The following is a 27579-nucleotide window of genomic DNA, read 5'->3' as shown; positions in this document are numbered from 1 at the left end:
GGGGCCTGAGTGAGCTGTGGGAGAGGAGGCGGGGCCTGAGTGAGCTGAGGGAGAGGAGGTGGGGCCTGAGTGAGCTGTGGGAGAGGAGGCGGGGCCTGAGTGAGGCTGTGGGAGAGGAGGCGGGGCCTGAGTGAGCTGAGGGAGAGGAGGCAGGGCCTGAGTGAGCTGTGGGAGAGGAGGCGGGGCCTGAGTGAGCTGAGGGAGAGGAGGCGGGCCTGAGTGAGCTGAGGGAGAGGAGGCAGGGCCTGAGTGAGGTTGTGGGAGAGGAGGTGGGGCCTGAGTGAGCTGAGGGAGAGGAGGTGGGGCCTGAGTGAGCTGTGGGAAAGGAGGTGAGGCCTGAGTGAGCTGTGGGAGAGGAGGCGGGGCCTGAGTGAAGCTGTGGTATGGAGGGGTGGACTGAGTGAGGCTGTGGGAGAAGAGGCGGGGCCTGCAGAGGCTGCCCCCAGGAGGAGGCGGGGCCTGCAGAGGCTGCCGCAAAAGGAGGTGGGGCCTGCAGAGGCTGTCCCAGGAGGAGGCGGGGCCTGAGTGAGCTGAAGGAAAGGAGGCAGAGCCTGAGTAAGGCTGTGGGAGAGGAGGCAGGGCCTGAGTGAGCTGTGGGAGAGGAGGTGGGGCCTGAGTGAGCTGAGGAAGAGGAGGCGGGGCCTGAGTGAGCTGAGGAAGAGGAGGTGGGGCCTGAGTGAGCTGAGGAAGAGGAGGCGGGGCCTGAGTGAGGCTGTGGGAGAGGAGGCGGGGCCTGAGTGAGCTGAGGAAGAGGAGGCGGGGCCTGAGTGAGGTTGTGGGAGAGGAGGTGGGGCCTGAGTGAGCTGAGGGAGAGGAGGTGGAGCCTGAGTGAGGCTGTGGGGGAGGAGGCAGGGCCTGAGTAAGTGGTGGAAGAGAAGGAGGGGTCTGAATGAGCTGTGGGAGAGGAGGCGGGGCCTGAGTGGCTGAAGAAGAGGAGGCGGGGTCTGAGTGAGCTGTGGGAGAGGAGGCGGGGCCTGAGTGAGCTGAGGGAGAGGAGGCAGGGCCTGAGTGTGCTGAAGAAGAGGAGGCCAGACCTGAGTGAAGCTGTGGTATGGAGGGGTGGACTGAGTGAGGCTGTGGGAGAAGAGGCGGGGCCTGCAGAGGCTGCCGCAAAAGGAGGCGGGGCCTGCAGAGGCTGCCCCCAGGAGGAGGCGGGGCCTGAAGAGGTTGCCCCAAGAGGAGGCGGGGCCTGAAGAGGCTGCCCCAGGAGGAGGCGGGGCCTGAGGAGGTTTTCCCAGGGAGGAGGCGGGGCCTGAAGAGGTTTCCCCAAGCGGGAGGCGGGGCCTGCAGAGGCTGCCCCCCAGGAGGAGGCGGGGCCAGCGGGCGGCCTCTTTTAAGGAAGGGCGGGGCTGAGCGAGCCGAGGGCGGGGACTGAGCGGAACGCCTTGGCCTGCGCCCGCCCACACCGCCGGCGGCGAGCCTGAGCCCGGCTTTTCCTAAGGCCCGGGAGTGCGGCGAGGACGCCGGGACCGGAAGCAGCAGTGGGATGCGGCTGACGCGGACGCGCCTGTGCTCGCTGCTCGTCGCCCTGTACTGCCTCTTCTCCATCTACGCCGCCTACCACGTCTTCTTCGGGCGCCGTCGTCGGGCGCCGGTCGGGACCCCCCGGGGCTCCAGGAAAGCGGGAGCGCAGGCGAAGGAGAGGCGCGGCCGAGGTAAGGCGGAGGCAGGGCGGGCTGCGGGCCTGCGGCTCGCGCTGGGATCCCCGGGCCCTCGGGCGTCCTTCGTCCTCAGCCCGGAGCCAGCCCGAACTCGGATTGGGGGCTCTTCCCATGCTGGGCGAGCTCCGTGCCTCAGCCGCCCCGAGGCTGGTGGCCTGCACGCCTTTAAAGCGTGGAGCAGCCCCCGCACGGCCTCAAGGCCAGAGTTGCGGTAACGCTGCGGGCGAGCGGCAAGTCACCGCTGAGTCTCCAGCCGCTCTTCCCGTGGTCACAAAGCACGCTCCTTTCTAGTCATGTGACTGCAGAAGGCCGTACCTTATAGTCCCAGCTCGAGTCCCAGCTGGTATTTTGACTTGTTTTGGAATTGCGGACCTTTTTAACCCCCCTCCCACTCTCGCTCAGAATTCTTGCACAGTTGTGTTATGACATTGGTGGAGACAGCGCTCTAAAATTAAGATTTACTAATAGTTTACTTACATAAAACCCGTAAACAATTCCAGAACTAAAACGTGTGACTCGATATGTTTTCTGCAGGTATTTCTAAAGGCTTGCGGGGAAGACATACTTGTTAAAAATTTTTAAATCTTTAACAGAGATGGTTCAATTAAAAGATATTGGTTTCTTTTTTTCAATTGTATACCTCGAATTTGATTGTCTCTGAAATTTGAAGGTGAAACTAGTTCGCTCTGATAATCTCATTCAAATGACTTAACTTTGTATAAGCAGTTATTCCTCAGTGGTAAACGCAGTCACTTTCTTTAAAAACAGAGCAGTCTGTCCTGGAGAGTGAAGAATGGAATCCGTGGGAAGGAGATGAAAAAAGCGAGCAGCAACAAAGAATTAAAAGTGGCCTGCAGATATTAAATAAATCCACCAAAGAAAAAGTAGAGCACAGGGTACAGATCTGGGGAAAAGCTGCCATTGGTAAGTTACCGCGGACAGGGGAAGTCGTCTGGGAAGGCCGTGCACAGTGTGGACCATTCCAGCGCCACATTTGCTAGAGAATGGATTTCATTGTTTAATGACAACATTTTACCTTTCCTCGGAATTTCATTTGCCTTTCCCCTTAGGTAACAAGAATACACATACTCTCCTATTGGTTGTTGGCTTTCGTTGGTAGATGACAAAGTAGACTGGGTGTCCAGTGAGGGGATTCAGTATGTAGCTGATTAAACTGTGACGCGTGCAGTGCCCTCAGCTCAATCCCGGCAGCGAAAATAGACAAACAAAAACTTTGTTCACGGGAGCTGCTTTATCGGGAATCTAGTGTTGCAGGATGTACATCATGCTCAGAGCGTGAGGCCGTTGGTGATTGAGATTGTGTGTGCATAAATATATATATTTACAGTGTGCAACACTGGTAGGTTGATAAACATTTGCTTTGTGAAATTGTCAGCAGGCTATCCATCATATAACATACTTATTTTTGGTGAGAACATTTCAAATTTAGTTCCTCACAAATGTAAAGTATACAATTTAGTATTAATAAGTATAATCGTGATCCTGTACATTTGCTCTCCAGAATTCATCCTGTGTTTATGAGACCTTATACCATTTGACTGACGTTTCCTCATTTTACATAATCCCCCTTACTCCTGCTTTTATGGCTTTTCAATGTGAGTTGGACTTATGTATAGTGAGCGATACAATTAATAGCAAGAACAGGATGACAAAAGGGTAAATAGCATAGTGCCTGGCTGGAGGCATTTCATAAATTTATTTATGATTAATTACAAAAATGTATCTTGAAGATTACTACTGAGCTCTGAGCTTCACATAGCTTTACCTGGATTTGAAGTGACTCAATTTTAACAGTTTTGAGGGATTTTCTGGTGGTTTTTCTGTTGTCGTTGAATTTTAAATTAAGTACTGATTTCTCCCTATAAAACTCCATATTCTCATTCTACTTTGAATTGTACATGTCAGTGGGTTTTCATGATTTTAGACTTCTTGGTCCAGTGAGCATCATAGAGGCCCTCGAACTACTAGACACTCCTTTCATTGGCACATGCCCCTACGGTTACAGCAGACTGTAATTCCTGCTAACAGTCGTAACAGGGGTCCTTGTCCAATTTGGAAACTGAGGCAAATTCCATGAGATTTTTCTACCTAGAGTAATCTCTGATACAGCTTTGCGTTGTCTTTCTTCAACTCCACCTTTGGAGCCATTCTTCCATTTGCATGAGGAATATCATGTGTTTACCGCTCAGTAGATTTATCAGCCTTTCCTGCTGGTAGAGTTTTTGAGGCGAATCCATTTCAACAATTGATCTAGGTTGGCAGGATTCCTGATAACGTATCGTTCTTTTTTTTTTTTGTCTTTTTTATTTCTTTTTTTTAATTAATTTATTTATTTATTAAGGATTTCTGTCTCTTTCCCACCCCCGCCTCCCATTTCCCTCCCCCTCCCCCAATTAAGTCCCCCTCCCTGTCAGCCCAAAGAGCAATCAGGGTTCCCTGCCCTGTGGGAAGTCTAAGGACCACCCACCTTCATCCAGGTCTAGTAAGGTGAGCATCCACACTGCCTAGGCTCCCACAAAGCCAGTACGTGCAGTGGGATCAAAAACCCATTGCCATTGTTCTTGAGTTCTCAGTAGTCCTCATTGTCCGCTATGTTCAGCGAGTCCGGTTTTATCATTGAGCCTCTAATTAGTGATCCTAGAGAAGCTAAATAAGAAGGAGAACCCAAAGAAAAACATATAGGCATCCTCCTGAATATTAACCTTCATCAGACGATGAAAGGAGACAGAGACCCACGTTGGAGCACCGGACAGAAATCTCAAGGTCCAAATCAGGAGCAGAAGGAGAGAGAGCACGAGCAAGGAACTCAGGACCGTGAGGGGTGCACCCACACACTGAGACAATGGGGATGTTCTATCGGGAACTCACCAAGGCCAGCTGGCCTGGGTCTGAAAAAGCCTGGGATAAAACGTATCGTTCTTTAACACTTTAAAGATCTTTTGTGTGTCACAAGAGTTCACTGTATTAGGAATGGAGCTCCCCCATATATCTTTCCTGGACAGTCCCTTCTCTATTTCTGGCATCTGCCGAGGTGGCTAACGAGATCCACAAATCACATGCATAATCTCTTCCCACAGCCTCTTATACACATGAATATTTTGATTTTCTTTTGGTTTAATTTTGTTGGCACACACCTTTAATCCCAGCCCTCCAGAGGCAGAGGCAGGCAAATCTCTGTGAGTTCAAGACACACCTGGTCTATAAAGCAAATTTCAGGACATCCAGAACTACACAGAGAAACCCTGTCTCAAAAAACAAAACAAAAAAAAGCAAAAAAAAAAAAATTTGAATAGTTCAAAACTTTCCCACTATCAAATGCTGCTTTCTTATTACTTAACAGTTTTTGTCCCTCTGTCTTTTTTTCCTCTTATATTTTACTATAATCTGTAGTGATGAGCGGCGGGCTGCGTCCCTGGCATCCGGCCACCTGCATGGCTAGTTTATGCCCCGAAATAGTTACACAGAAACTGTATTCTTTTAAACATTGCCTGGCCCATTAGTTCCAGCCTCTTATTGGCTAGCTCTTACATATTGATCTAACCCATTTTTAATATTCTGTGTAGCCCACGAGCTGGCTTACCAGGAAAGATCTTAACCTGCGTCTATCTGGAGTGGGAGAATCATGGCGACTCCTACTGACTTGGCTTCTTTTTTCCAGCATTCTGTTTTGTTTACTCCTCCTACCTAATTTTTTGTTCTATTAAAGGGCCAAGGCAGTTTCTTTATTTAACCAATGAAATCAACACAAAACAGAAGACTCTGACATTCAATACTTTGGTTACAAATCTCTTCAGAGAAATACCTAAGGTCTCCAATTGTAAATTCTGCTTTACACATCTATACCAATGGGGCACAGCTCAGCTAAGTTCGTGGCTCTTCTACAGCACAGTTCTCTGTCCTGGTTTCTAAAAACACAGTCTTCATTTCCTTCCATGCCCTGCCTACCTTTACCATGCACATTCTACCAACAGTCAGCCTACGACAGTCTGTGTGTATTGAGACAGCATAGGCTTTCTCTCCTGTGTCCTCAGCGTGTGACAGTCAGCGTGAACTAGACACAGTGTGGGCTTTCTCTCCTGTGTCCTCAGCGTGTGACCGTCTGCGTGTACTAAAGACAGCGTAGGCTTTCTCTCCTGTGTCCTCAGCGTATGACAGTCTGCGTGTACTAGAGACAGTGTAGGCTTTCTCTCCTGTGTCCTCAGCGTGTGACAGTCAGCGTGTACTAGAGACAATATAGGCTTTCTCTCCTATGTCCTCAGCTTGTGACAGTCTGCGTGTACTAGAGACAGTGTAGGCTTTCTCTCCTGTGTCCTCAGCCTGTGACAGTCAGCGTGTACTAGAGACAATATAGGCTTTCTCTCCTATGTCCTCAGCGTGTGACAGTCTGCGTGTACTAGAGACAGCGTAGGCTTTCTCTCCTGTGTCCTCAGCGTGTGACAGTCTGCGTGTACTAGAGACAGCGTAGGCTTTCTCTCCTGTGTCCTCAGCCTGTGACCGTCTGCGTGTACTAGAGACAATGTAGACTTTCTCTCCTGTGTCCTCAGCGTGTGACCGTCTGCATGTACTAGAGACAGTGTAGGCTTTTTCTCCTGTGGTCCTAACCCTCACCTGAGTCTTCCTCACTGAATGAGCAGTGAACATCTGCATTTCTCTGCACTCTGAGGCATTGTCGTCTAATCTTTGTTAAAAGTCATACTCTTCCAAATTCTTCCAGCCACCCCCATTTTCCTGTTTCCTATTTTAACTATTTGCTACAGAATCACCTCACTTCCCAATACCATGTTCTGCCCATGTAACACATAGTTTTCTATCACTGCTATCACAGATATTACAAAAACTACCCTATTTCATAATTCCTAACTACAACTTTATTTCCTGCCTTTCTCGAGGGAGGCATCTCAGATGTCTCGGGAAGGCTCGCCATCTGGGCACCATAGTGACATGGAGACACTTGCTGTGTAAGATAGTGTTCACAGGCTCTAGAGATTCAGATATGGACGTAGGGAAGCAGGGAATTATTCAGCCTTACACATTTGGAAGCTCTATCTGATTGCCCAAATTTTAAATCTGGTTGTTAGGGTGACTTAATGGAAGTGGAACAAAATGCATCTTTCAGTATAACTGGCACCATGTTCTCAGGTGCTGGATGACTCCACGTTACTATAACCTCATGCCTACTGCTGATCTTGTCCACCCCTAACGCTTTCGTTCAGATGAAGCATCATGGTTGTCCTCGGGAGAAAGGATGAAGTGTCATTTGTCTGCAGAGGGGATCATGCATTCAAGGATGTCTGTTCAAATGGGGAGGTAATATCCCCTCGACATGCTGAATATTTTGGTTCATACTGATGAGCTCCTCTGGCTTCAGCACAAAATGTTTAGTCCCTCAGTTACGATGGTAACTTAATTCTAATGATGGTAATTTAGTTTATAATACAAACTTTTCTTCAGAATATGTAGGCAGTAAGGGTTCAGCAGCATTAGAGCTTCCTCAGTATAAAGTAAAAGATTCTGTTGTCTTTACTACACCCCACTTTTAATGCCTACAGCCATTGAAGTCTCGTACAGTTAGTTGCCGTATTGATGACTGAGGTTTTGCTTGGTAGGACTGCCTGCCGGCAGATCATGGCAGGCACCTTCTAGTCTCATAGTCAAAACAGAAAGGAAGAAAACATGTTTCTCAGACATACGCAGATGGATAAGGCAGCAGATGTTTCTCTTTTTCCTCTTTCGTTACCAGGTCTGTATCTCTGGGAACACATTTTTGAAGGCACTCTTGATCCCGCTGATGTGACTGCTCAATGGAGGGAAGGACAGTCAGTTGTAGGAAGAACACATTACAGGTACCAATCAGACAGCATAACCCTGGGTTGCTGTGTGGTGTTTTATGTCACATTTATATGTCATTTCCATTTCAACTCGGGGAAAAATACAGAAATAAATCTTGTGAATATGTGTTCTTAGTTCAAGCTTCATTAAACATTTTTATATTAAATTTGACATTACAAAATAGTTTTGGAGGGAGGAAATGTGCCTCGTGGTGCAGTGGTAGAGAACTTGCCTGCCGTGTGCAAGGCCCTGGGTTCTGTCCCCACTCCTGAGAAAAAATAAGTTTTGGGGAGTCATATTTCTGTTTTGTTTTAAGCTGATGATTTAGAAAGCTTTGTGATAAATGAGTACTTAACGTTCTGTGCCTTGGAGGACTAATATGTAAACAAGTATTGCTTTCATTATTTTCATTAGTAGCTATGTTAGCCTTGTAATATCCAGATAAAATCCAACTTTGATTTGTTAAAGCATTTTATGTCATATCTACTATGATTTATTTAATGATACAGATTCCTAGTTTTTACAAAATTCAGAACTGTTTCTGGTTTGATTTTTAGATTCTGTAAATGTAATTCATTAGAAGTTTTACTTTAATTTACCTATCACTATATAATTTTTTATTGTTGAACAGAATTAACATGACTTTAATTACAAAAATCGTAATTTTGTCATGAAAGTACTATTTTCATTTTTATTTTTACTGAAATAAACATGATTTGTTTTTACATGTTTACTTCGTGTGACAATTGTGTATTGGGCATATGTCAATAAGAGAGTCTGGTTTTTATTATAAAGCCATTATTTTTCCACAACCTTGGGCATTCTTTGTTAGGAGCTATAGACGCTGTTTGTTTTCAATTAAATATTTTATTTAATGTTAGTACATGAATACAATGTGTTTGGGTCCAGTTCAACCTGCATTTCCTACCCTCCAGTTCCTTCTCCATACAACTCCATCAGTTTCCCTCCTGACTTCATGTTCACATGCCTGCACATGTACACTCTCAATGTTTGTCTTTGTGTGTCTCTGTCTGTCTCTCTCATTCTCTTGCTCGCTCTCTCTAATACCCACCAAGTCCACTTATTGATGCCCATATGTGAGATCATGTCCTGGAGCATGGGTAGCTTCTCAGGGCCTAAATCCCTGAAGAAAAATGGCTCTTTCAGTCTCTCTCTCTCTTGCCCTCCTTCTCTCTCCCCCCTTTCCCTCCCCTGCAAGTAGCAACTGCTAGTAGTTGTGGTTTTTTCTTACTTTCTTCTTATTATTTAATTGAAATTTTGAATACCAATTCCTGTTCCCACTCTCTCCTCTCCTCCCACTCCCTCTGCCTTTCCCCATAGGGAGTCTGCAAAATCTAGCACAGGGCTTTGAGGCAGGACCAAGGCCCTCCCTACTCTATCTAGGCTGAGCAAGGTATCACTCCAAGGAGAATGGGCTCCAGAAAGCCAGTTCAAGCCCTAGGGATAAATCCTGTTCTCACTACCAGTCTACCCCAGCCGTACAACTGTCACCCACATTCAGACGGCCTAGTTTGGTCCTATGCTGGTTCCCCCACTGTCAGGCCAGAGTCTGTGAATTCTCACTAGCTCAGGTAAGCTGTTTCAGTGGGTGTCCCCATCATGGTCTTGACCCTTTTGCTCATATTATCGCTACTCCCTTTCTTCAACTGAACTTTGGGAGCTCAGTCCAAAGTTCCGTTGTGAATCTCTGTGACTGCTTCCATCAGTTGCTGGATGAAGATTCTATGATGACAATTAAGGTAGTCATCAGTCTGATTACAGGGCAAGGCCATTTGCGCACCCTCTTCATTATTGCTTAGGGTCTTACCTGGGGTCATCCTTGGATTCCTGGGGATTTCTTTAGAGCTAATTTTCTTGCTAACCCCATAATGACTCCTTCTATCAAGGTACCTCTTTTCTTGCTCTCCCTCTCTGTCCTTCCCCCATTTTGACCATCCCATTCCCTTATGTTCTCCTCCCCCTTCCCTTCTCCCCTTCCCCTCCCTTCTAGCCTCCTTTCTCCCCCCCACCCCACACTCCCAGTTTTCTCAGGAGATCTTGTCTGTTTTCTCTCCCCAGGGGGATCCATGTATGTTCCTGCTAGGGTTCTTCTTGTTACCTAGCTTCTCTGGACTCATGGACATAGGCTTGTTATCCTTTGCTTTATGCCTAATATCCACTTCTGAATGAGTACATACCGTGCTCATCTTTCTGGGTCTGGGTTACCTCACTCAGGATGCTTTTTTTCTATTCCATCAATTTATATGCAAATTTCAAGATGTCATTGTTTTTTTACCGTTGAGTAGTACTCCATTGTGTAAATGTACATTTTCTTTATCCATTCTTTGGTTGAGGTACATCTAGGGTGTTTCCAGGTTCTTGCTATTACAAATAATGCTGCTCTGAACATAGTTGAGCAAATGTCCTTAAAGTTTGATTGAGCATCCTATTATATACCCAAGAGTGATATTGCTGGGTCTTGAGGTAAATTGTTTCCTAATTTTCTGAGAAACCGCCATACTAATTTCCAGAGAGCCTATACAAGTTTGTACTACCACCAGCAATGAAGGAGTGTTCCCCTTACTCCGTATCCTCTCCAGCAAGCCCTTTTGACTGGTGTAAGATGGTATCTCAGAGTCATTTTGATATGCATTTCCCTGATGGCTAAGGATGATGAGCATTTCATTGTTTCTTTCTGCCATTTGAGATTCTTCTGTTGAGAATTCTCTGTTTAGATATGTGCCCCATTTTTTAATTGGATAATTTAGTATTTTAATATCTAGTTTCTTAAGTTCTTTATATATTTTGTGTAGACCTCCTTGGCGGGTCACTCAGTCTAGGGTTGTAACCCGCCTGGCTGGTCAGTTATTCCAGGGTCCCGGAGAGGTGCTATCTGAAAGACATGGGCAGGAAAGAGGAAGAAGGCCAAGCAGATTTGTCAAAGCCTCCGTTTATTAGAGTCATGGTTACAGCTTATATAGCCCCTGGATGAGGAATTTGGGGATGAGATTGGGGGGCAGGGGCATGGCCAGGAAGGAATCTTGCAACGATGGTTCCAGCCGGTTGCAAGGTTGTTGTCCAGGAGGTTAGCATCGGTCAGGTCACGATTCCTGGTCAGGAAGTGGCAAGTTGACACACCTAGTTCTCTAGATAGTTGGAATGTGGGGTGGGTTCCGCTAACAGATAGCTCTCAAGATAGTTGGGTGTGAAATAGGCTCTGCCAATAAAACAGCTCTAAATACCTTTTGAGTGTGGGGCTTTCTGCAAACTCCCCAGGGCAATGGTCCCTGCAATAATTTTGGGGGGAAATGGCTCCTGACAATTTTGTAGTTCAGTCCTCTATCCCGCGTGGAATTGGTAAAGATCTTTTCCCATTCTGTAGGCTGCTGCCATTTTGTGTTACAGAAGCTTTGCCTTACAGATGCTTCTCAGTTTCAGGAGGTCCCATTTATTAATTGTTGTTCCCAATGTCTGTGCTACTGGTGTTATATTTAGGAAATGGTCTCCTGTGCCAATGTGTTCAAGACTACTTCCCATTTTCTCTTCTGTGAGGTTCAGTGTGGCTGGATTTATGTTTGTTTTATTTTTTCCTTTTTTTAAGATTTATTTATTTATTATGTATACAACATTCTGCCTCCATGTATGCCCGCATGCCAGAGGAGGTTGCCAGATCTCAGTACAGATGGTTGTGAGCCACCATGTGGTTGCTGGGAATTGAACTCAGGACTTCTGGAAGAGCAGCCAGTGCTCTTAACCTCTGAGCCATCTCTCCAGTCCTGGATTTATGTTTGATCATTTGGACTTGAGTTTTGTGCATGGCAATAGATATGAATCTATTTTCATTCTTCTACATGTTGACATACAATTTTGGCAGCACCATTTGTTGAAGATGCTTTCTTTTATCCATTGTATAATTTTAGTTTCTTTGTCAAAAATCAGATATTCATGGGTATGTGGGTTAATATCAGGGTCTTCAATTTGATGCCATTGGTTAACTGTCTTTTTTTTTTCCAATACCAAGCTGTTTTCATTACTATAACTCTATATTAGAGTTTGAAGTCAGGTATTGTGATGCCTCTGGAAGTTCCTTTATTGTACAGGATTGTTTTGGCTATTTTGAGTTTTTTTTGGTTTTCTGTATGAAGTTGAGTATTGTTCTTTTGAAGTCTGTGAAGAATTGTGCGGGGATTTTGATGGGTATTGCATTGAATCTGTAGATTGCTTTTGGTAGGATTGCCATTTTTTTATATTCATCCTACCTATCCAAGAGCATGGAAAATCTTTCCATTTTTCTGGTATCTTCCTCAATTTCTTTTTTCAAAGACTTAAAGTTCTTCTTGTGCAGGTCTTTCACTTCTTTGATTAGTGTTACTCCGAGATATTTTTTTGTTATTTGTGGCTGTTGTGAATGGTGATGTTTCTTTGATTTCTTTCTCAGCCCATTTGTCATTTGTTGCAGTGATTGATTGGTAGAGCATTTAACCTGCTATCCCTAAACAATCTTTTTTTTTTTTTTTTTGGTTTTTCAAGACAGGGTTTCTCTGTAGCTTTGGTATCTACCTGCCTCTGCCTCCCGAGTGCTGGGATTAAAGGCGTGTGCCACCACCGCCTGGCCCCTTTGTCATTTGTATACAAGAAGGCTATTGTTTTTTCTAAGTTGATCTTGTATCCTGCCACTTTACTGAAGGTGCTTACCAACTGTAGGAGTTCCTTAGTCGAAATTTTGTGGAGATATATATCTCATCTACACCTACTATCATATCATCTACAAATAATGTAAGCTTGACTTCCTTTTTTCCAGTTCTTATTCCCCTGATCTTTTGTTGTCTTATTGTTCTAGCCAGAACTTCAAGAACTATATTGAATAGATATGGAGAGAGTGGACAGTCTTGTCTGATTTTAGTGGAATCACTTTGAGTTCTCTCCATTTAATTTGATGTTGGCTGTCGGCTTACTGTATATTGCTTTTATTATGTTTAGATATGTTCCTTCTATCCCTGATCTCTCCAAGATCTTTTTCATGAAGGGGTGTAAAGTTTAAAGTTTTCAACATCTAATGAGATGATCATATGTTTTTTTCTGTTTTTTTATATGGTGCATTTCATTGATAGATTTTCCTATGTTGAACCAATCCTCCATCTGAGGAATGAAGCAAATCTGATAATGGTTGATTTTTGTGATGTGTTCTTGGATTCAGTTTGCCAGGATTTTCTTGAGTATTTTTGTATCAATGTTCATGAGGGAGACTGGTCTGTAATTCTCTTTCTTAGTTGAGTCTTTGTGTGTTTTGAGAATCAGGGTAGCTGTAGGCTGATAAAAAAAGAGTTTGGTAATGTTCCTTCTGTTTTTATTGTGTGGAACAATTTGAGGAGTATAGGTAGTAACTCTTCAAAGTTCTGCACCTAAAACCACCAAGCCCTGTGCTTTCTTTTAGTTTTATTTGTTTATTTGGTTTGGTTTTTGTTCTTTTATTTTGGGGTTTGTTTTTTTTGTTGTTGTTGTTGTTGTTTTGTTTTTTTTGTTTTGGTTTGGTTTGGTTTGGTTTTTAGTTTTTCAAGACAGGGTTTTTCTGTAACTTTGGAACCTGTCCTGGAACTAGCTCTTGTAGACCAGGCTAGCCTTGAACTCACAGAGATCCACCTGCCTCTACCTCCAAGTGCTAGGATTTGGAAGACTTTAATGACTGCTTCTATTTTCTTAGAGCTTATAGGTCTATTTAAATTGTTCATCTGGTCTTAATTTGATTTGGTATGTGATCCAAAAATTGACCATTTCTTTTAGATTTTCCAATTTTGTGGAGTTCAGGTTTTCAAAGTATGACCTTATGTTTCTTTTTGTATTTCCTCAGTATCTGTTAGGTCCCCCTTTTCATCTGTGATTTTAATAATTTGGATATTCTCTCTTTGCTTTTTGGCTAGTTTGGATAAAGTGTTTGCCTTTCTTGTTGATTTTCTCAAAGAACCATGTCTTTGTTTCATCAATTCTTTTTATTGTTTTCTTTGTTTCTATTTTATTGATTTCAGCCCTCAATTTGATGATTTTCTGTCATCTACTCCTGGGTGAGTCTGCTTCTTTTTGGTCTAGAGCTTTCAGGTATGCTGTAAAGTCTCTACTGTGAGATATCTCCACTGTCTTTCTGTAGGCACTGTAAATGAAAACTGCTCGTTCGTGTCTTGGACATCTTTTGTAAATCTTTTCCCAACCCTTTACTCTGAGATAATGTCCATTTTTAAAGTTGAGGTGTGTTTCTTTTTTTAATTGATTTTTATTGAGCTCTACATTTTTCTCTGCTCCCCTCTCTGCCTCTCCCCTCCCCGCTTCAGTCCTCCCCCTGAGGTGTGTTTCTTGAGTACAACAGAAGGATGGATTCTGTTTCCATATCCAATCTGTTATTAACCTGTGTCTTTTTATATACAAATTGAGTCCATTAATACTAACAGATATTAATGACCAGTGATTGTTAATTCCTGTTATTTTTCATTGGTAGTGTTTGTGTATTTTCCTTCTTTGGAGTTTGCTGGTATGAGGTTATCTGTGTTTTTTTGGGGGGGGGATGCAGCTAACTTCCTTGGGTTGGTGTTTTCCTTCTAGTGCTTTCTGTAAGGCTGGGTTTCCACAAACCCGGGTGTTGTTTAAATCTGGTTTTGTCATGGAATATCTTGTTTTCTCCATCTATGGTGATTGAAAACTTTGTTAGGTATAGTAGTTTGGGTTTGCAGCCATTGTTTGTTAGTGTCTGCAGCACATCTGTCCAGGACTTTTTTGCTTTCAGAGTTTCCATTGAGAAATCAGGTGTAATTATGATAGGTCTGTGTTCATATGTTACTTGGCCTTTTTCCCTTACAGCTCTTAGTCTTCTTTCTTTATTCTGTATGTTTAGTGTTTTTATTATTATGTGGTAAGGAGACTTTTTTAGTCTAGTCTATTTGTTGTTCTGTAAGTTTCTTGTACCTTTATAGACTTATTTTAGTTTGGGAAAGTTTTCTTCTATGATTTTGTTGAATATATTTTCTGTGCCTTTGAGCTGGAGTTGTTCTTCTTTTCATGGTGTCCCATATTTTTTAGATGTTTTGTATTAGGAATTTATTGGATTTAACATTTTCTTTGACTGATCAATCTATTTCCTCTATAGTATCTTCAACACTTGAGATTCTCTCTTCTATCCTTTGAATTTTGTTGATTATGCTTACATCTATAGTTCCTGTTTGTTTACCTAGATTTTCCATTTCTAGAATTCTCTTGGTTTGTATTTTCTTTATTATCTCTATTCCAGTTTTCAAATTTTGAACTGTTTGCTTCACCTGTTTGTTTGTTTGTTTGTTTGTTTTTGGTTTTCTTGGGTTTCTTTAAGATATTGATTTCTTCCAATTTTTTGTTTTTCTTTTTCTCCATTTTTTAAGGGAATTTTTCAGTTCCTTTTTAAGGGTCTCTATCGTTTTCTTAAAGTTATATTTAAGGACATTTTCTTCTGCTTTTTCTGGGTTAGGATGTTCAGGTCTTTCTGTTGTATGACCCCTGGGTTCTGGAGCTGCCGTGTTGCTTTTTATGTTGTTGAATGAATTCTTGCATTGGTGCCTACCCATCTCTTCCTCCAATTGGTGCAAGCGGTGTCTTTGCCTCTTCGTCTAATCCTTGCAATCAGTGTCTGTGTCTCAGGGAACAATTGAGGTCTCCCCGGGGTGGGTGGGTTTGGGAATGGATTGGAACTTTTAGATTACAGGGTTTGACTGATGGGGGGAGGTTGGAGCAGCCTGCCTGCAGGTGGCACCTGCTGGCTGGCTAGTGAATCTGAGGCAGGTGGGGGAGGGGCCAGGGTTTTGCCCTGGGGCCTAGAGACTGGGCTGTCCAGTTGGGGAGCTGGTCACTCACCTCTTGGTCCACTCTGAGTAGTCACAGTCTGCCTCAGGGAACCACTGAGGTTGCAGGGGATGGGTGGGCTTTGCTACTTGTGTTTGTTTGAAAAACAGTTTCTCCTAGTTCAATGATTAGGATAGGCTGATTGGACAGTGAGACCCAGGGATATACCTATCTCTATGCTACATCTAACTTTTTACATTGATGCAAGGAATTGAAGTTTTGTCCTCATGCTTGCAAGGCAAACATTTTACCAACTAAGCAACCTCCATAACCCCTCATTACACAAATCTTCTCAAAGGAGTTAAACTTGAAGAAAAGCAGATATTTATAGTGGTTGCTCTAATCTCTTTGTAGGCCATATATACATATACATACACACACACAAACATATACATATATATATACACACTTCTAAACTTTACAGTCTTTAGATTCCACTGTTAGAGAGTAAATGTGTGGCTGGACATGGACCTCGGGAGTAGGAAGGCTGTTCTGGAATGTGCAAAGCTCTGGGTTCAATTGCCAGTACAAAAATAAAGTGAATGCCTATTATGTGCATAAATTGATATCTGTATTTGTATTTGAACAGTAAACATGTCAGTAGACTTAAGCTAATAGTAGTTCTACTACACTAAGTAGAAGATTACTACAAAGTCATAAGTAGCATCCTTAAACTTATAGTTACATGGTGTTGCCACAGTGATTAAAAAGGAATAAGTAAACACTGTTAACTCCCAAGAAAGGCTAAGCCCCAGTTTACCCCTTCTGAAATTTTTATGCAAGATTTTGGGTTATCAAAAAACTTCTATTTCCTCTTAGAGAACTTTGTATTTAAATACTGTAACAGATTTTCAAAATATCTTATTAAGCAACGAAAAGTTGTATATAATTTATCCAAAATTAATAAACTCATAAAATTGCAAATTGTAAGTTCAATCAAGTTATGTAGATACTAATTTAAATTCCAAAAATATATTGTTTGCACAGTCATTCAGAATTTAAATGATTTCTCTGGGCTTCTTATATTGAAGTATTTACTCTGAAGACATTTTTCAATTGAGACAAGCAATATAAAAAATATATTGAAAGTTATAAGTCCTGATGCTTAGACATATGCTAAGTTACCTACAGGGGTAAATTACCTTTCAGAATTCTACACATGAGCTCTTTAGCTATGATTATTTTTCAGCTAATGGATTTTCATGATAGATGCTTCAATGATAACCTTCATTAATAAAGCATAGTATTCATCCTGTATATTATACTAAGTCATACATAAGCCTTATTTTATAATGTTAATGTGTAGTAGGAAAATTCAGCAATTTTCATAATTTCATGTTTTACATGCAGTAGCAAGAAGCTAGAAATTGAGCTCATTTAGTAGAAGGCTTACCTAAAATGCAGACTCTAGCTTAGTTCCTAACACCATATGGACAAGGGGTGGTAGCACAGCTTATTCCCAGCACTCTGAAAGAGGATCAGAAGTTGAAGGGAAAATGAAGACATCCATAGTCATCTCCCTTAATGACATCTCAGACGTCTTTTACCCATTCTCAGTCAGAGCCTTTAGCCATCCTGAATGCTCTGTGTGGTGACCTTTCCTAGTCCTACGTATACACTCCCCACATCCATGCACTCCATCTTTGTCTCCGAAGACTGTTCTTCCTGGGACTGCCTTTCTTTCCTTTGTTCCCCACCTGCCCTCATTTCCTTTTGTCCCCCTCTGTACTCTCAAACCAGTTGTCCACACTCACCCACTCTGCTTCCCTCCTTATCATTCCTGTGCACTTGGACTAAAAGTTCAAAATACTTGTGGGACAGTGACTGTTGAGGCAGTATATGACAATGTGCATTATGGAGCATGTCTTTTCCTTCTATGAAAACTTCAAAAAATGTATTGCAAACAAAGAATTACAGTATACTCCCTCTTGCTAACCACTCACACTTAATGTATTTTAGCTGTTATAAATTCCTTATTTAACTTTCATCATCAAAGAAATGTTTCCAATAAAAGACCTTTGTTTCATAGTCCTTTTATTCTTCACTCAAAGAAAATTACTGTTACGAATTTGGCGTATGCTCCTACATTTTTATATTTCTACTGATAGAAGGTATATAAATATTTTTTCAATATGTAGTTTTATATTTGCATAAAATTATACCTTAAGGGCTGGCAGGATAGTAAAAATGGCTACCCCCAAGACAGACAACCTGAGTTTAGCTCCAAGGCCTGCATGGTGGAAGGAAAGAACCAACTCCTGCACTTTGTCCTCCAAACACATGTATGCATGCATGCATGTGTGCACACATGCACACATCCTTTTAGTTAAGTGCTAAGTGTCCTGAAATGTGGTATGTTTTCCTTTATATTTCAATGCCTTGCCTTCAGTGAAGAAATGAGAATCCTACATATTCCAGTCTCATATACTAGTTGAATTTTTCATCCAAAGCTCTCTATTAGTCTATAGCCCTGTCCCAGACTTATTCAGAAGAACTTGTATTAGACAGATTTCATTTCTAAAGAATGCAAATTAAATCTCATTCTGGATTTCATGTAAAGTTATTGAAATTTTCCTTTGTTCAATTTTGTTTATCTCTTATTTGTGGTGTGTTGTTTTCTACAGTTTCATCACTGGCCCAGCTGTAGTTCCAGGCTACTTCTCCATAGATGTGGACAACGTGGTTCTTGTTTTAAATGGAAGAGAAAAAACAAAGATCTTCCACGCCACCCAGTGGTTACTTTACGCACAGAACTTAATGCAAACCCAAAAGCTGCAGCATCTGGCTGTTGTTTTGCTGGGAAATGAGCAGTGTGATAATGACTGGATAATGCAGTTCCTCAAAAGAAACGGAGGCTTTGTGGACCTGCTTTTCATAACATACGACAGCCCCTGGATTAACGGTGCAGATGTTCTCCAGTGGCCTTTAGGTGTAGCAACGTAAGTACAAGATAAGACTGTGTATCCCTAGTCTCCAGGGTCTAGTGTTCTGAATCAGGAACATGATGTTTTAAATGATGATAAGCTTACAGGTGATAAGGCCAGGGGCAATCTTTCCTAGGGTCAATAAGAGTGTGACCTCATGCCTCCGTAACAGTAGTGACAGGGTCTTCGTTGTTTTGTTGTTTTGAGAATATTTTACTCTCCTCTGAGGAGAACTGATGAGTACGTTTTTTGTTTCAAAAATTAATATAGAATAAATATTTAAGCTTACTAGTGTCCTAAAGAGATGTTTAACAGAGAATGAATAAAGGTAGAGTCATAATTTCTAGTAAAAAACAAATACTTTTGTAGCAGTATTTTCATATAAAGAATACACTTACCCTTGGGTTGTGATTGACTGACTTTATGCAAATTTTAACTATTCAAACAAATGTTATTCAATAAATAATTTAAGATCCTCAGTATGTAATTATCCCCCTCCCCCGCTTAAAAATTGGAAAACATTTTTAAGCTTTCTATGGATAGGTTTTTAATAGTGAGCAAACTTTAAGCTAGGTTCCCACTAGTATATAAACTTTCTGAGGGCATAAATTTTCTTCCCAGCTCTAAAAATGTACATGAACACCTACAGCAAAAGCCCAGCAATTAAGAACACTTACTGCTGCTATAGGGGACACAGCACTAACATGGTGTAGATCACAGCTGTGTATGATTGCAGTCCCAAGGATCTGACGCGCTTTTCTGAACTGCGGGTCCATGGCTACACATGGAGAAAGACAGGCATACACATACACACATAAATGAAAAATATTAAATTTTTAAATAATGCTTAGATACTGTAGGTACTAAATTATTTGGTAAGTAAACGAATCATCTCCCTGATAGACTTAAATCAGACATTCATTATGTCACTAGTTACCACCATTTGTAGCCTCAGGCTTCTTTCTATTTAGCTACACAGCTGTCACCAGAAAAAATGCCATTGACACATTCCCTACATGTACCACATTCCAGCTGAGTAGGTTTGGAAGACTTGTTGAGGATATCCACCCTTAAGACCTTCAGAAAAATCTAGTCCTTGAGAAGGGCCTATATTTATAAAAATATTTTTACTTTTTCCACATTGTATGACATCACCTGTTTGTATAATAGAAGATAGAAACATAGTAATCCTGGAATCACCATATTCGCCCTGTTCCCAACAAGGAAAGATTCAGTACCAAATGGAAAATTGGTTGCTCAACTAAAAAGAGGAAGTTGTCACAACTTCCATTTCGTGTGTAGATCCCAGGTGTCTTAGTCAGTGTTCTATTGCTGTGAAGAAAAGTCATGACCTTAGCAACCCTTATAAAGGAAATAATTTAATTGGGGCTGGCCTATAGTTCAGATGTTTAATCCATTATCATCATGGCAGGAAGTAAGGCAGTGTGCAGGCAGACATGGTGCTGGAGAGGAGTGAGAGCTCCACATCCTGATCTACAGGCATCAGGAAGTGGACTGAGACACACTCCAACAAGGCCACATCTCCCAATAGTGCCACTCCCTGTGAGTTTATTAGGGCCAGTTACATCCAAACCACCACACCAGGGATGTTGTTAAACATGGCACCGTGTACAACACTTTTCCAAACAAAAAGTTATGTGTCCCAAAATGCCATAATAATCTCATGTACAGCATAGTCAGCCTCTATCATATAGTATACAGGTATTTGTTGTTTGTTGTTTGGAATTAAGTTTTCAGAGCTCATGACTCTAACAGTATATTTTCTTTTTAATGAATGATTATGTCTGTGGTGAGCAGTGTGTTTGGAAATCATATTTTAAATGTCCTTACTATACATAACCTAACAAGCCAGGCTGTGGGATGTTCCTACCATATAATAATTTATTGGTTGTTTTTATAGATACAGGAAGTTTCCTGTGGTTGAAGCCAGCTGGTCGATGCTCCATGATGAGAGGCCCTATGTATGTAATTTCTTAGGAACTATCTATGAAAATTCATCAAGACAAGCACTGATGAACATTTTGAAACAAGATGGAAGTGATCAACTTTGTTGGGTTTCTGCAAGGGAACAGTAAGGTTTTTTTTTTTTACCTACATATAAATTTATGTATATTTTAATTATAATATAGTATAATTTCAATATATATATTGAAATGTGTACATTTCCACAAAGCATAAGTTTTATATTTGCATGATTCCTCCCTGTTGCTCCCCAATCTGAGTGTCACTTTGTGTACACAGAGGTTTCCAGAGAATCGCTGGTACTCGGCTTATTCTACTGTCCTCTCAGAAGCTATAGTAGTAACTGGTTGGAAGTGTCACCCCAACTCCTGGCATCCATTTTGGAATGTTGGTTGGAAAACTGCATTTCAAGCCCCCCTGCCCTAGGAGTTGCCACAGTTCAGACTCCACCTCTGAGAAAGCCCACTAAATGACGACCCCTCCCCAAAGAGGGTCAAGACCACTCCCATAGGCTATTTAAACTGCCCCCCAGAGAATGAACACGTGGTCTCCCTGGTTCTCCTTTCCCCCTCTCTCTGTTTTCCTGGAGGGCCACCTGGGAGCCTTGGCATCCATTAAACCTGGGCTTCTTTTTATTTGGTTTGATTTAATCTGATTTGGATTACTGCATTGGTGGAGAGGATTGTCAGACCAGAAAAGCTTAACAGTAACTAAAACAGAAGAAACTGACTTTTCTCCCATCTTACATAGTAATCAAGAAGGAGGTGTCGATAAAGTAACAGAAGTCATTTTGCAATAATTTATTTTGCTTTTAAATAAACACATGGAGTATAAGGGAGTATAATGCAGAGTGGCCAGGGACCAGACACCTAAAAGATATGCTTCTAGATCTAGAAATTTATTTTTTAATTGTGACAAAAATTGCCTTCTAGATGGATACAACTACTATTTATGTAACTATATTAAGTTCATTCACTTAACACTTGCCAAAAACCTGCCATATGCCAGGAACCATTGAACCCATGATAAAGTCAGCAGTGAAAAACAAAAACAACAAATGTGCCTTCATAGCAGTCAGATGTTTGTTAGAGGAAACATAAAAATGTAGCATGTGTCAGAGATGATTGTTAAGTTTTTTTTTTTTTGGTCTGACAAACCTCTCTGCCAATGCAATAATCCAGATCAGACCAAATCAAACCAAATTAGAAGAAGCCCTGGTTTAATGGATGCCAGCACTCCCAAGAGGTCCTATGGGAGTGGTCTTGACCCTCCCTGGGGAGAGCTCACCATTTGGCAGGCTTTCTTGGAGGTGGAGTCTGGACTATGGCAACTCCCAGGGGAGGGGGCTTGGAACTTTCCAAACATTCCAGACTCCTTGAATAAATGGGGTGCTAGAGAGCTGAGGTGATGCTTCCAACCAGACATTCCAGACTCCTTGGATAAGGGGGGGGGGGGGGGGTACCAGCTCAAGTCTGGCTACTTCCCAAGGGCATGGGGCAATATGGGAGAGGGGAGAGTTGGGAGTTGGTGGGCTCACGCTCAGCAAGAGGTGTGGCTGGAGAGGCATCTGGTTTACCTCAGGCATCTTTTCTTTGGAGGGAGATGAGAAGGCAGGTGGCTAGAAGAAAAAATATATTGTTATTATTGCCCCTATGAATGGGGCTAGCCATGAGAAGGGTTATTAACTGCCAGAAAGAATGGGATGGAGAAGTACCCTGGTTGTACAGGAGAGGCAAGGGTAAATAGTGAGACAGGAGAGCAGAAATGCCCTTTAAAACTAGATTTTAGTTGGTTGCTGTCCTTTTGAGTCTGGAGAGCTGGTACTAATGGTGAAGTCCCAGGAACTAGTACAGGTGTTGGCATTGTCTGGAGGGCCCTTTGTAAGTTGGTCTTGGCCAAGACAGCAGGAGTGACCTGTAAAATATGCTTGAAAATGGGTGGGGCTAAAATAGACTCTGGAGATTGTTAGTTTTTTTCAGACCTGATTTTTGATACAGCAGAACTTTTTCTAGGAACCTGCAGGTATCTGTAAGACTGGAACAGAAACGTTTTAGAAGACAAAGGGAACTGGGAACTTTGGATCTCTGAAGATACACCTGAAGCCTGTTATCCTGCACTCTGAAGCCTGTGAAAGAGGCACACCTGTCTATTTTTAGCAGGAAACCTAACAAATGAAGTAATGAACTACCAGTACCTTACTTAAGTCATCAAATGCCATTAGACAGATCTGGGAAAGATAAATGAGACCACTTTTCTGGCCATGCAGGCAATCTTAAGGCTCTCTGTAGTTTTTGGAGAACACCAGCCTTAGAAGCAGTACTGTTAGCTGTTAGCTGCTGAGTCCAGGAGGTCTGAAGATTTTCCTTCAGGGGAAGATTTAGTCTACCTGTCTTGGCAGGATGAGAAGATTGATTCCCTGGTGTAGCGTCCAGGAAGCTGATGAGGTACAAGGCCCCTTTTAGTGTGTGGGTGGCTTTGCCATACCCAAAGGCAAGCCTCCAGGAGGAAGGTCTTTTTTGTAACCATGCATCTTCTTGGAGGAGCTATAGGATGCTGCAGGAACTGGCATGTCTCTGTAATAGAAGCTCTTTTGCTAAATGCCATGCTCTCAGATTTGTAAAGGCATTTGAGAATTGGGTACCATTACCTGTTAGTTATATTTAAATTAGACATATAAATTAAATTTAGACATGTATTTTACCCAGTTAGTTACAGCTTACCAATGCTAGTGAATGTAAGAAGATTAAAATATTTTTGTAAATTAAAGAATTTTGGAGGCAGACTGTCTCCTTTGGTAGGTCTAGTATACGAAAGTACTCTTACCAGAGATGGAGCTGAGGTCAAAATGGAAGCTACCCACATGTTTGTATTTTTTTTCCAGCGCTGTTGTAATCTGGAGAGTGACAAGTTTTACAGATTTTAAAACACACACACATACACACAGAGAAATAAGACAAGCATACTATGGAAACACACACACGTAGACATAAAGCATAGTGTGGCCACATTATTTTAACAGACAAATAAATCTTTTTTTAGGAACCTGTGTCATCTGACCAACTTAAAATTCCTGGTGTAGGCAAGCAGCAGGAACCAGGGAAGCACACAGGTGGTGCCATTAAGGGCCAGATTAACAGACGCTACAAGAGAAAACAGAAACCTAAGGATGGAACACCTATACAGTTTTAGAGTAGAAGGATGGGAGTAACGGATCTGTTGTAGAGAACACATAGCGAGAGAGAGGGGAGTGGAGCACAGCATCTAGAAACCATGGGCATAAGGGGCCTTGTTTGTTTTACGTTAGACGTTAGATAGCCCCAATTTAATAGGATTTTTATAAAAGGCAGCCCAGGGCGTTTGGAGATCAGGCCTCAAATTGCAAGTGTCCATTTTTACAAGTCTATACTGAGTCTTGGGACTCAGTGCCTACCACGTGTGTCCACTGTGATAAGACAAAAGCAGAAGGGTGTGAGAATTGCATGGACAAACATCTCCATCCCAAGGAATCCCACCTCAGTGAGGACTGCCTCACCGTTTTTAGTGGGGGGGGGGGGGGGGGGCAACATGGGCTGTGGCTTCAACAGACTACCCAACAAACTTATGGGCCCTGGGCCCTATGTGCTTGAAAAAAGGGAACTCACCCAGACAAAGCCAAGCCTGGCAGAAAGCATGGGTAAGAAAGGCATTTTTCCAACATGTAACCATGGGCTAGTGAGTAAAACAGCCCATCTCGGTGGACCCTCCAAATGTTGGGTTTTTCCGGCCCTACATCCAGGTCATACCAAATCAAACCAAATTAAAAGAAGCCCAGGTTTAATGGATGCCAGCGCTCCTTGGTGGCCCTCCAGAACACAGAGGGGGAAGGAAAACCGGGGAGACCACTGTTCTCTGGGGGGAGTTTAAGTAGCCTATAGGAGTGATCTTGACCCTCTGTGGGAAGGGCTCACCATTTGGCTGGCTTTCTTGGAGGTGGAGTCTGGGCTGTGGCAACTCCAAGGGGAAGGGGCTCTAAACTTTCCAAACAACGATAATGCATGTAAGAAAAGAATTAAGCAGGTGGAGAGGAGAACATTGATTTTTCAAGTAGCCCAGGAGAGCGCCAGGTAGAGGACTGTGTGAAACACAGGCACAAAGAGGGAGCAGGGTCTTCCTTGTGTTGGTGTGGGACACCAGTGTCCATTTGGAGGGAGGAACAAAGGCAAGAGGGTGCTGACCACAACAGGCTGCTGATAAATGAGTGAGGGTGTCGGAAAAGAGGAAAGACTTACTGCAGGAGGACTGCTGATAAAATGGCTCTCGATGCACTGAGCTAGAGGTCAGGTACCTCTGTGCACTCTTGCTGCTTCTAGACCATTCTTCCCTTCCCTCCCAAAACCCCAGTCCTCCAGTCTCCTGTCAGCATGTGTAACTGTGGCTGGCATTCTCTGCAGCACTGAGCCTGGGCTGTACCTCCCTGATTCCTTAAAGGGCATGGCTCCTGTACAGTCACTCTGGCTCACACCACTCTTGTCTCAATGCTTGGCAGTTTCTAAGTCTGAGGAGGCAGTTTTTCCTTCACCTCGGTCTGCAGTTCCAGGCTGCGAGCTGACGTCAGCCATTTCCTATCATGTTCATTTCCTCAATGGCCACTTGGATTTCACAAACACAGGGTCTCACCATACTGCAGAGTCCAGCATTCCTCTTGGTAACCACCCTGTCTGTCATTCCAGCTCATTCCCTATCAGCTGACTCCACAACTCAGCTGGAATTTACAACCCATTGTTCTTATTCTCCTGTAGTTGTCATCCCATCCCAGTATTCACTTCAACCATCCCTGCATATACATTCACCTTCCTCATCCTGTTACCATCAACATCATCACTACCACAGTTTGAGCCAAATTTGAAGCAAGCTTGATTTTTTAGGGGTGCATCCAAGAGCTGGCCAGTGATTGCCTCTTATGTCAGATTAAAGAGAACAGATGTGGCTGGGCAGTGGTGGCGCACGCCTTTAATCCCAGCACTCGGGAGGCAGAGGCAGGCGGATCTCTGTGAGTTCGAGACCAGCCTGGTCTACAAGAGCTAGTTCCAGGACAGGCTCCAAAACCTCAGAGAAACCCTGTCTCGAAAAACAAAAACAAAAAAAAAACAAAAAACAAAAAAGAGAACAGACCTGAATCCATCTCTTAGGCCCCTTTTAAGGAGTAAAATCACAAGTAGTTTTACAAAAAGGAGACAATGGGGCAATAAGGAAATACAAAACACCTTAAAAAAAAATATGTGGTCACCCACCATGTGATTAGGGAGGGGTCAGGGAGTGTAAGGGTATTCTCAGAAACAAATCAGGGTCATGGGTAGGGGAACATCAGGTTCCAAGAAGCAGAGCAACTCTAACTCTCATAGTAAATAGAAACTTATTTTTTAAAATACAGCATAATGGCTCCTGCCTTCGAAATAGAGTCAGGAAGGTGCCTCAGTCCCCCATCTAGGAAACCCCACCTTGGCTAATCTCAGCTTCTGCCCACCCCATGCCCACATTCATACCCTGCACAAGTTTGCACAGTTTAAAAACTTGACACTCACACAATTTTCTTCCTAATGTATTCTTCCTCCCTTCTCTGTCCTAAACTCTCAACACCTCCTCCTCCATCTCCCCTGCTTTAAAAATCCTTGCTTATTTCACTAAGAAAATACAAATAGAAAACAGTGCTTGGCCCCTAAGTGATTTTTCTTAGCTCCTACATGTACATGGCCTGTATGTTCCATTCTCAACATGGCAGCCAGGTTGATTTCATTCAAATGTTGGTTGCTTGTGTCATCCTGATCAAAACTGCATAGGAGAACCCTGTGTGACCAATCAGACTCTGTTCTTCCTCTGCCCCCATCAGCCACTCTTCTTCTCCCTGGCTGTGCTCCCTACAGTCCCTTGAGCATGGTGGGCACATGCAGTCTTATGACTTCATCTTTGTTTATGCTCCATTCTTCTCCACATCTGCATGGCCTACCTGTTCGCACACAACTCTTGTGTTCTGAGTCCTCAGAAATAAAACATTCTCTAGTCACCTTGAGAATGTAGCCCTATCACTTCGGAAGTCCCTTGGTACTTCTCTGCTTTAATTTTCCTCACAGATCTTAAGCCTTTCTAGAAAACACTCTGACCCTAACTCAGTTAAAGACTTAATGTTCACCACCAGACTGTAACACAGCCGTGGCAGAATATGCTAGAGAGGAAAGAACCCATACTTGGGAAATACAGATTGAATGAATACTACCCACTCAAAGATTGATCATCAGATATTTAAAAATATAACAATAAAATGTTCAAATTCCTTAATTGTTTTAGGGAGTCTTGTGTAGCACAGGCTGTCCTCAAACTCAGTGTATAGCCCAGGCTGACTTTAAACTCCTAATCCTTCCTACACCTACCATCTTCTGATTACTGTCATGTACAGCCACACCCAGTTTATGGATGGATGGTGGTCAATACTAACTAGGTCTGAGTGCTGCCAGCTGGGCTATATCCACATCCACAAACTCTTAAAAGGTTTTAAATACATTTGGTCCAATATTTTCATTGTCTCATATTTCTCATCTCTATAATTTGTTCACAATTTTGATAATTGACATTAAAAGATTTCTTTCAAAACAGGTGCCATAGGAAAGTAAAACCCTACAGGGATTTCCTTGTTTTATTTTCTAGGTGGCAGCCTCAGGAGACAAATGAAAGTCTTAAGAATTACCAGGATGCTTTGCTTCAGAGTGACCTCACATTGTGTCCTGTAGGAGTGAACACAGAATGTTATAGAATATATGAGGCCTGCTCCTTTGGTTCCATCCCTGTGGTAGAAGATGTCATGACAGCTGGCCACTGTGGAAACACATCCAGTCACCACAGCGCCCCTCTGCAGCTGCTCAAAGCCATGGGTGCTCCCTTTATCTTCATCAAGAACTGGAAGGAGCTTCCTGCTATTTTAGAAAAGGAGAAGACTATAATTTTACAAGAAAAAGTTCAAAGAAGGAAAATGCTACTTCAGTGGTACCAACACTTCAAAGCAGAGCTGAAGTGGAAATTTATTAATACTTTAGAAAATTCTTTTTTTATGAATAATAAAGGTTAATCATATCTAAGTGTGTGCTTATAAGTGTGTATATTTATAGTGTTTGCTAAGCTTCATCGACTTCTGTTTTATATACCAGACCAAATGCTCTCCTTTTTGACTATTACGTACAAGATAAAAAAGATGGTAAAATTTTACCCAGATTGCTCTGGCAAGATGGTTGAGTGGGTAAAGGTGCTTCTTGCCAAGCCTGGTGACCTAAATTCAC

General features: G+C 42.6%; 1 protein-coding gene across 2 annotated transcripts; it reads left to right on the top strand.

The window, feature by feature from the left end:
• Nucleotides 1–1404: 1404 nt before the first annotated feature.
• Nucleotides 1405–27404, top strand: Rxylt1 (ribitol xylosyltransferase 1). Of its 2 annotated transcripts, XM_041663218.1 has the most exons (6): nt 1405–1655; nt 2430–2585; nt 7423–7525; nt 17993–18307; nt 20214–20384; nt 26954–27404. In XM_041663218.1, exons 1-6 carry the CDS (start codon nt 1487–1489, stop codon nt 27369–27371), a joined length of 1332 nt encoding a protein of 443 aa, XP_041519152.1. In that variant the 5' UTR covers nt 1405–1486; the 3' UTR covers nt 27372–27404. The 2 variants fall into 2 exon arrangements, with proteins under 2 accessions (XP_041519152.1, XP_041519159.1); XM_041663225.1 differs by lacking the exons at nt 1405–1655; nt 7423–7525 and having other exon boundaries at nt 2450–2585.
• The last annotated feature ends 175 nt before the right edge of the window (nt 27405–27579 follow it).

Source organism: Microtus oregoni, unplaced genomic scaffold, assembly GCF_018167655.1.
Source record: "Microtus oregoni isolate MIOR12 unplaced genomic scaffold, Mior012 000001F_ref0000356, whole genome shotgun sequence".
In the NCBI taxonomy this organism is placed as follows: domain Eukaryota; kingdom Metazoa; phylum Chordata; class Mammalia; order Rodentia; family Cricetidae; genus Microtus; species Microtus oregoni.
This window is presented reverse-complemented; position numbering and strand designations above follow the sequence as displayed.

What these genes read in the sequence shown, in the direction of transcription:
- Rxylt1 (XM_041663218.1), top strand. Translation starts at nt 1,487, where the DNA reads ATGCGGCTGACGCGGACGCGCCTGTGCTCGCTGCTCGTCGCCCTGTAC. An exon ending in CTGGGGAAAAGCTGCCATTG is followed by an intron (nt 2,586 to 7,422) that starts GTAAGTTACCGC and finishes TTTCGTTACCAG; the next exon opens with GTCTGTATCTCTGGGAACAC. An exon ending in GTAGGAAGAACACATTACAG is followed by an intron (nt 7,526 to 17,992) that starts GTACCAATCAGA and finishes TGTTTTCTACAG; the next exon opens with TTTCATCACTGGCCCAGCTG.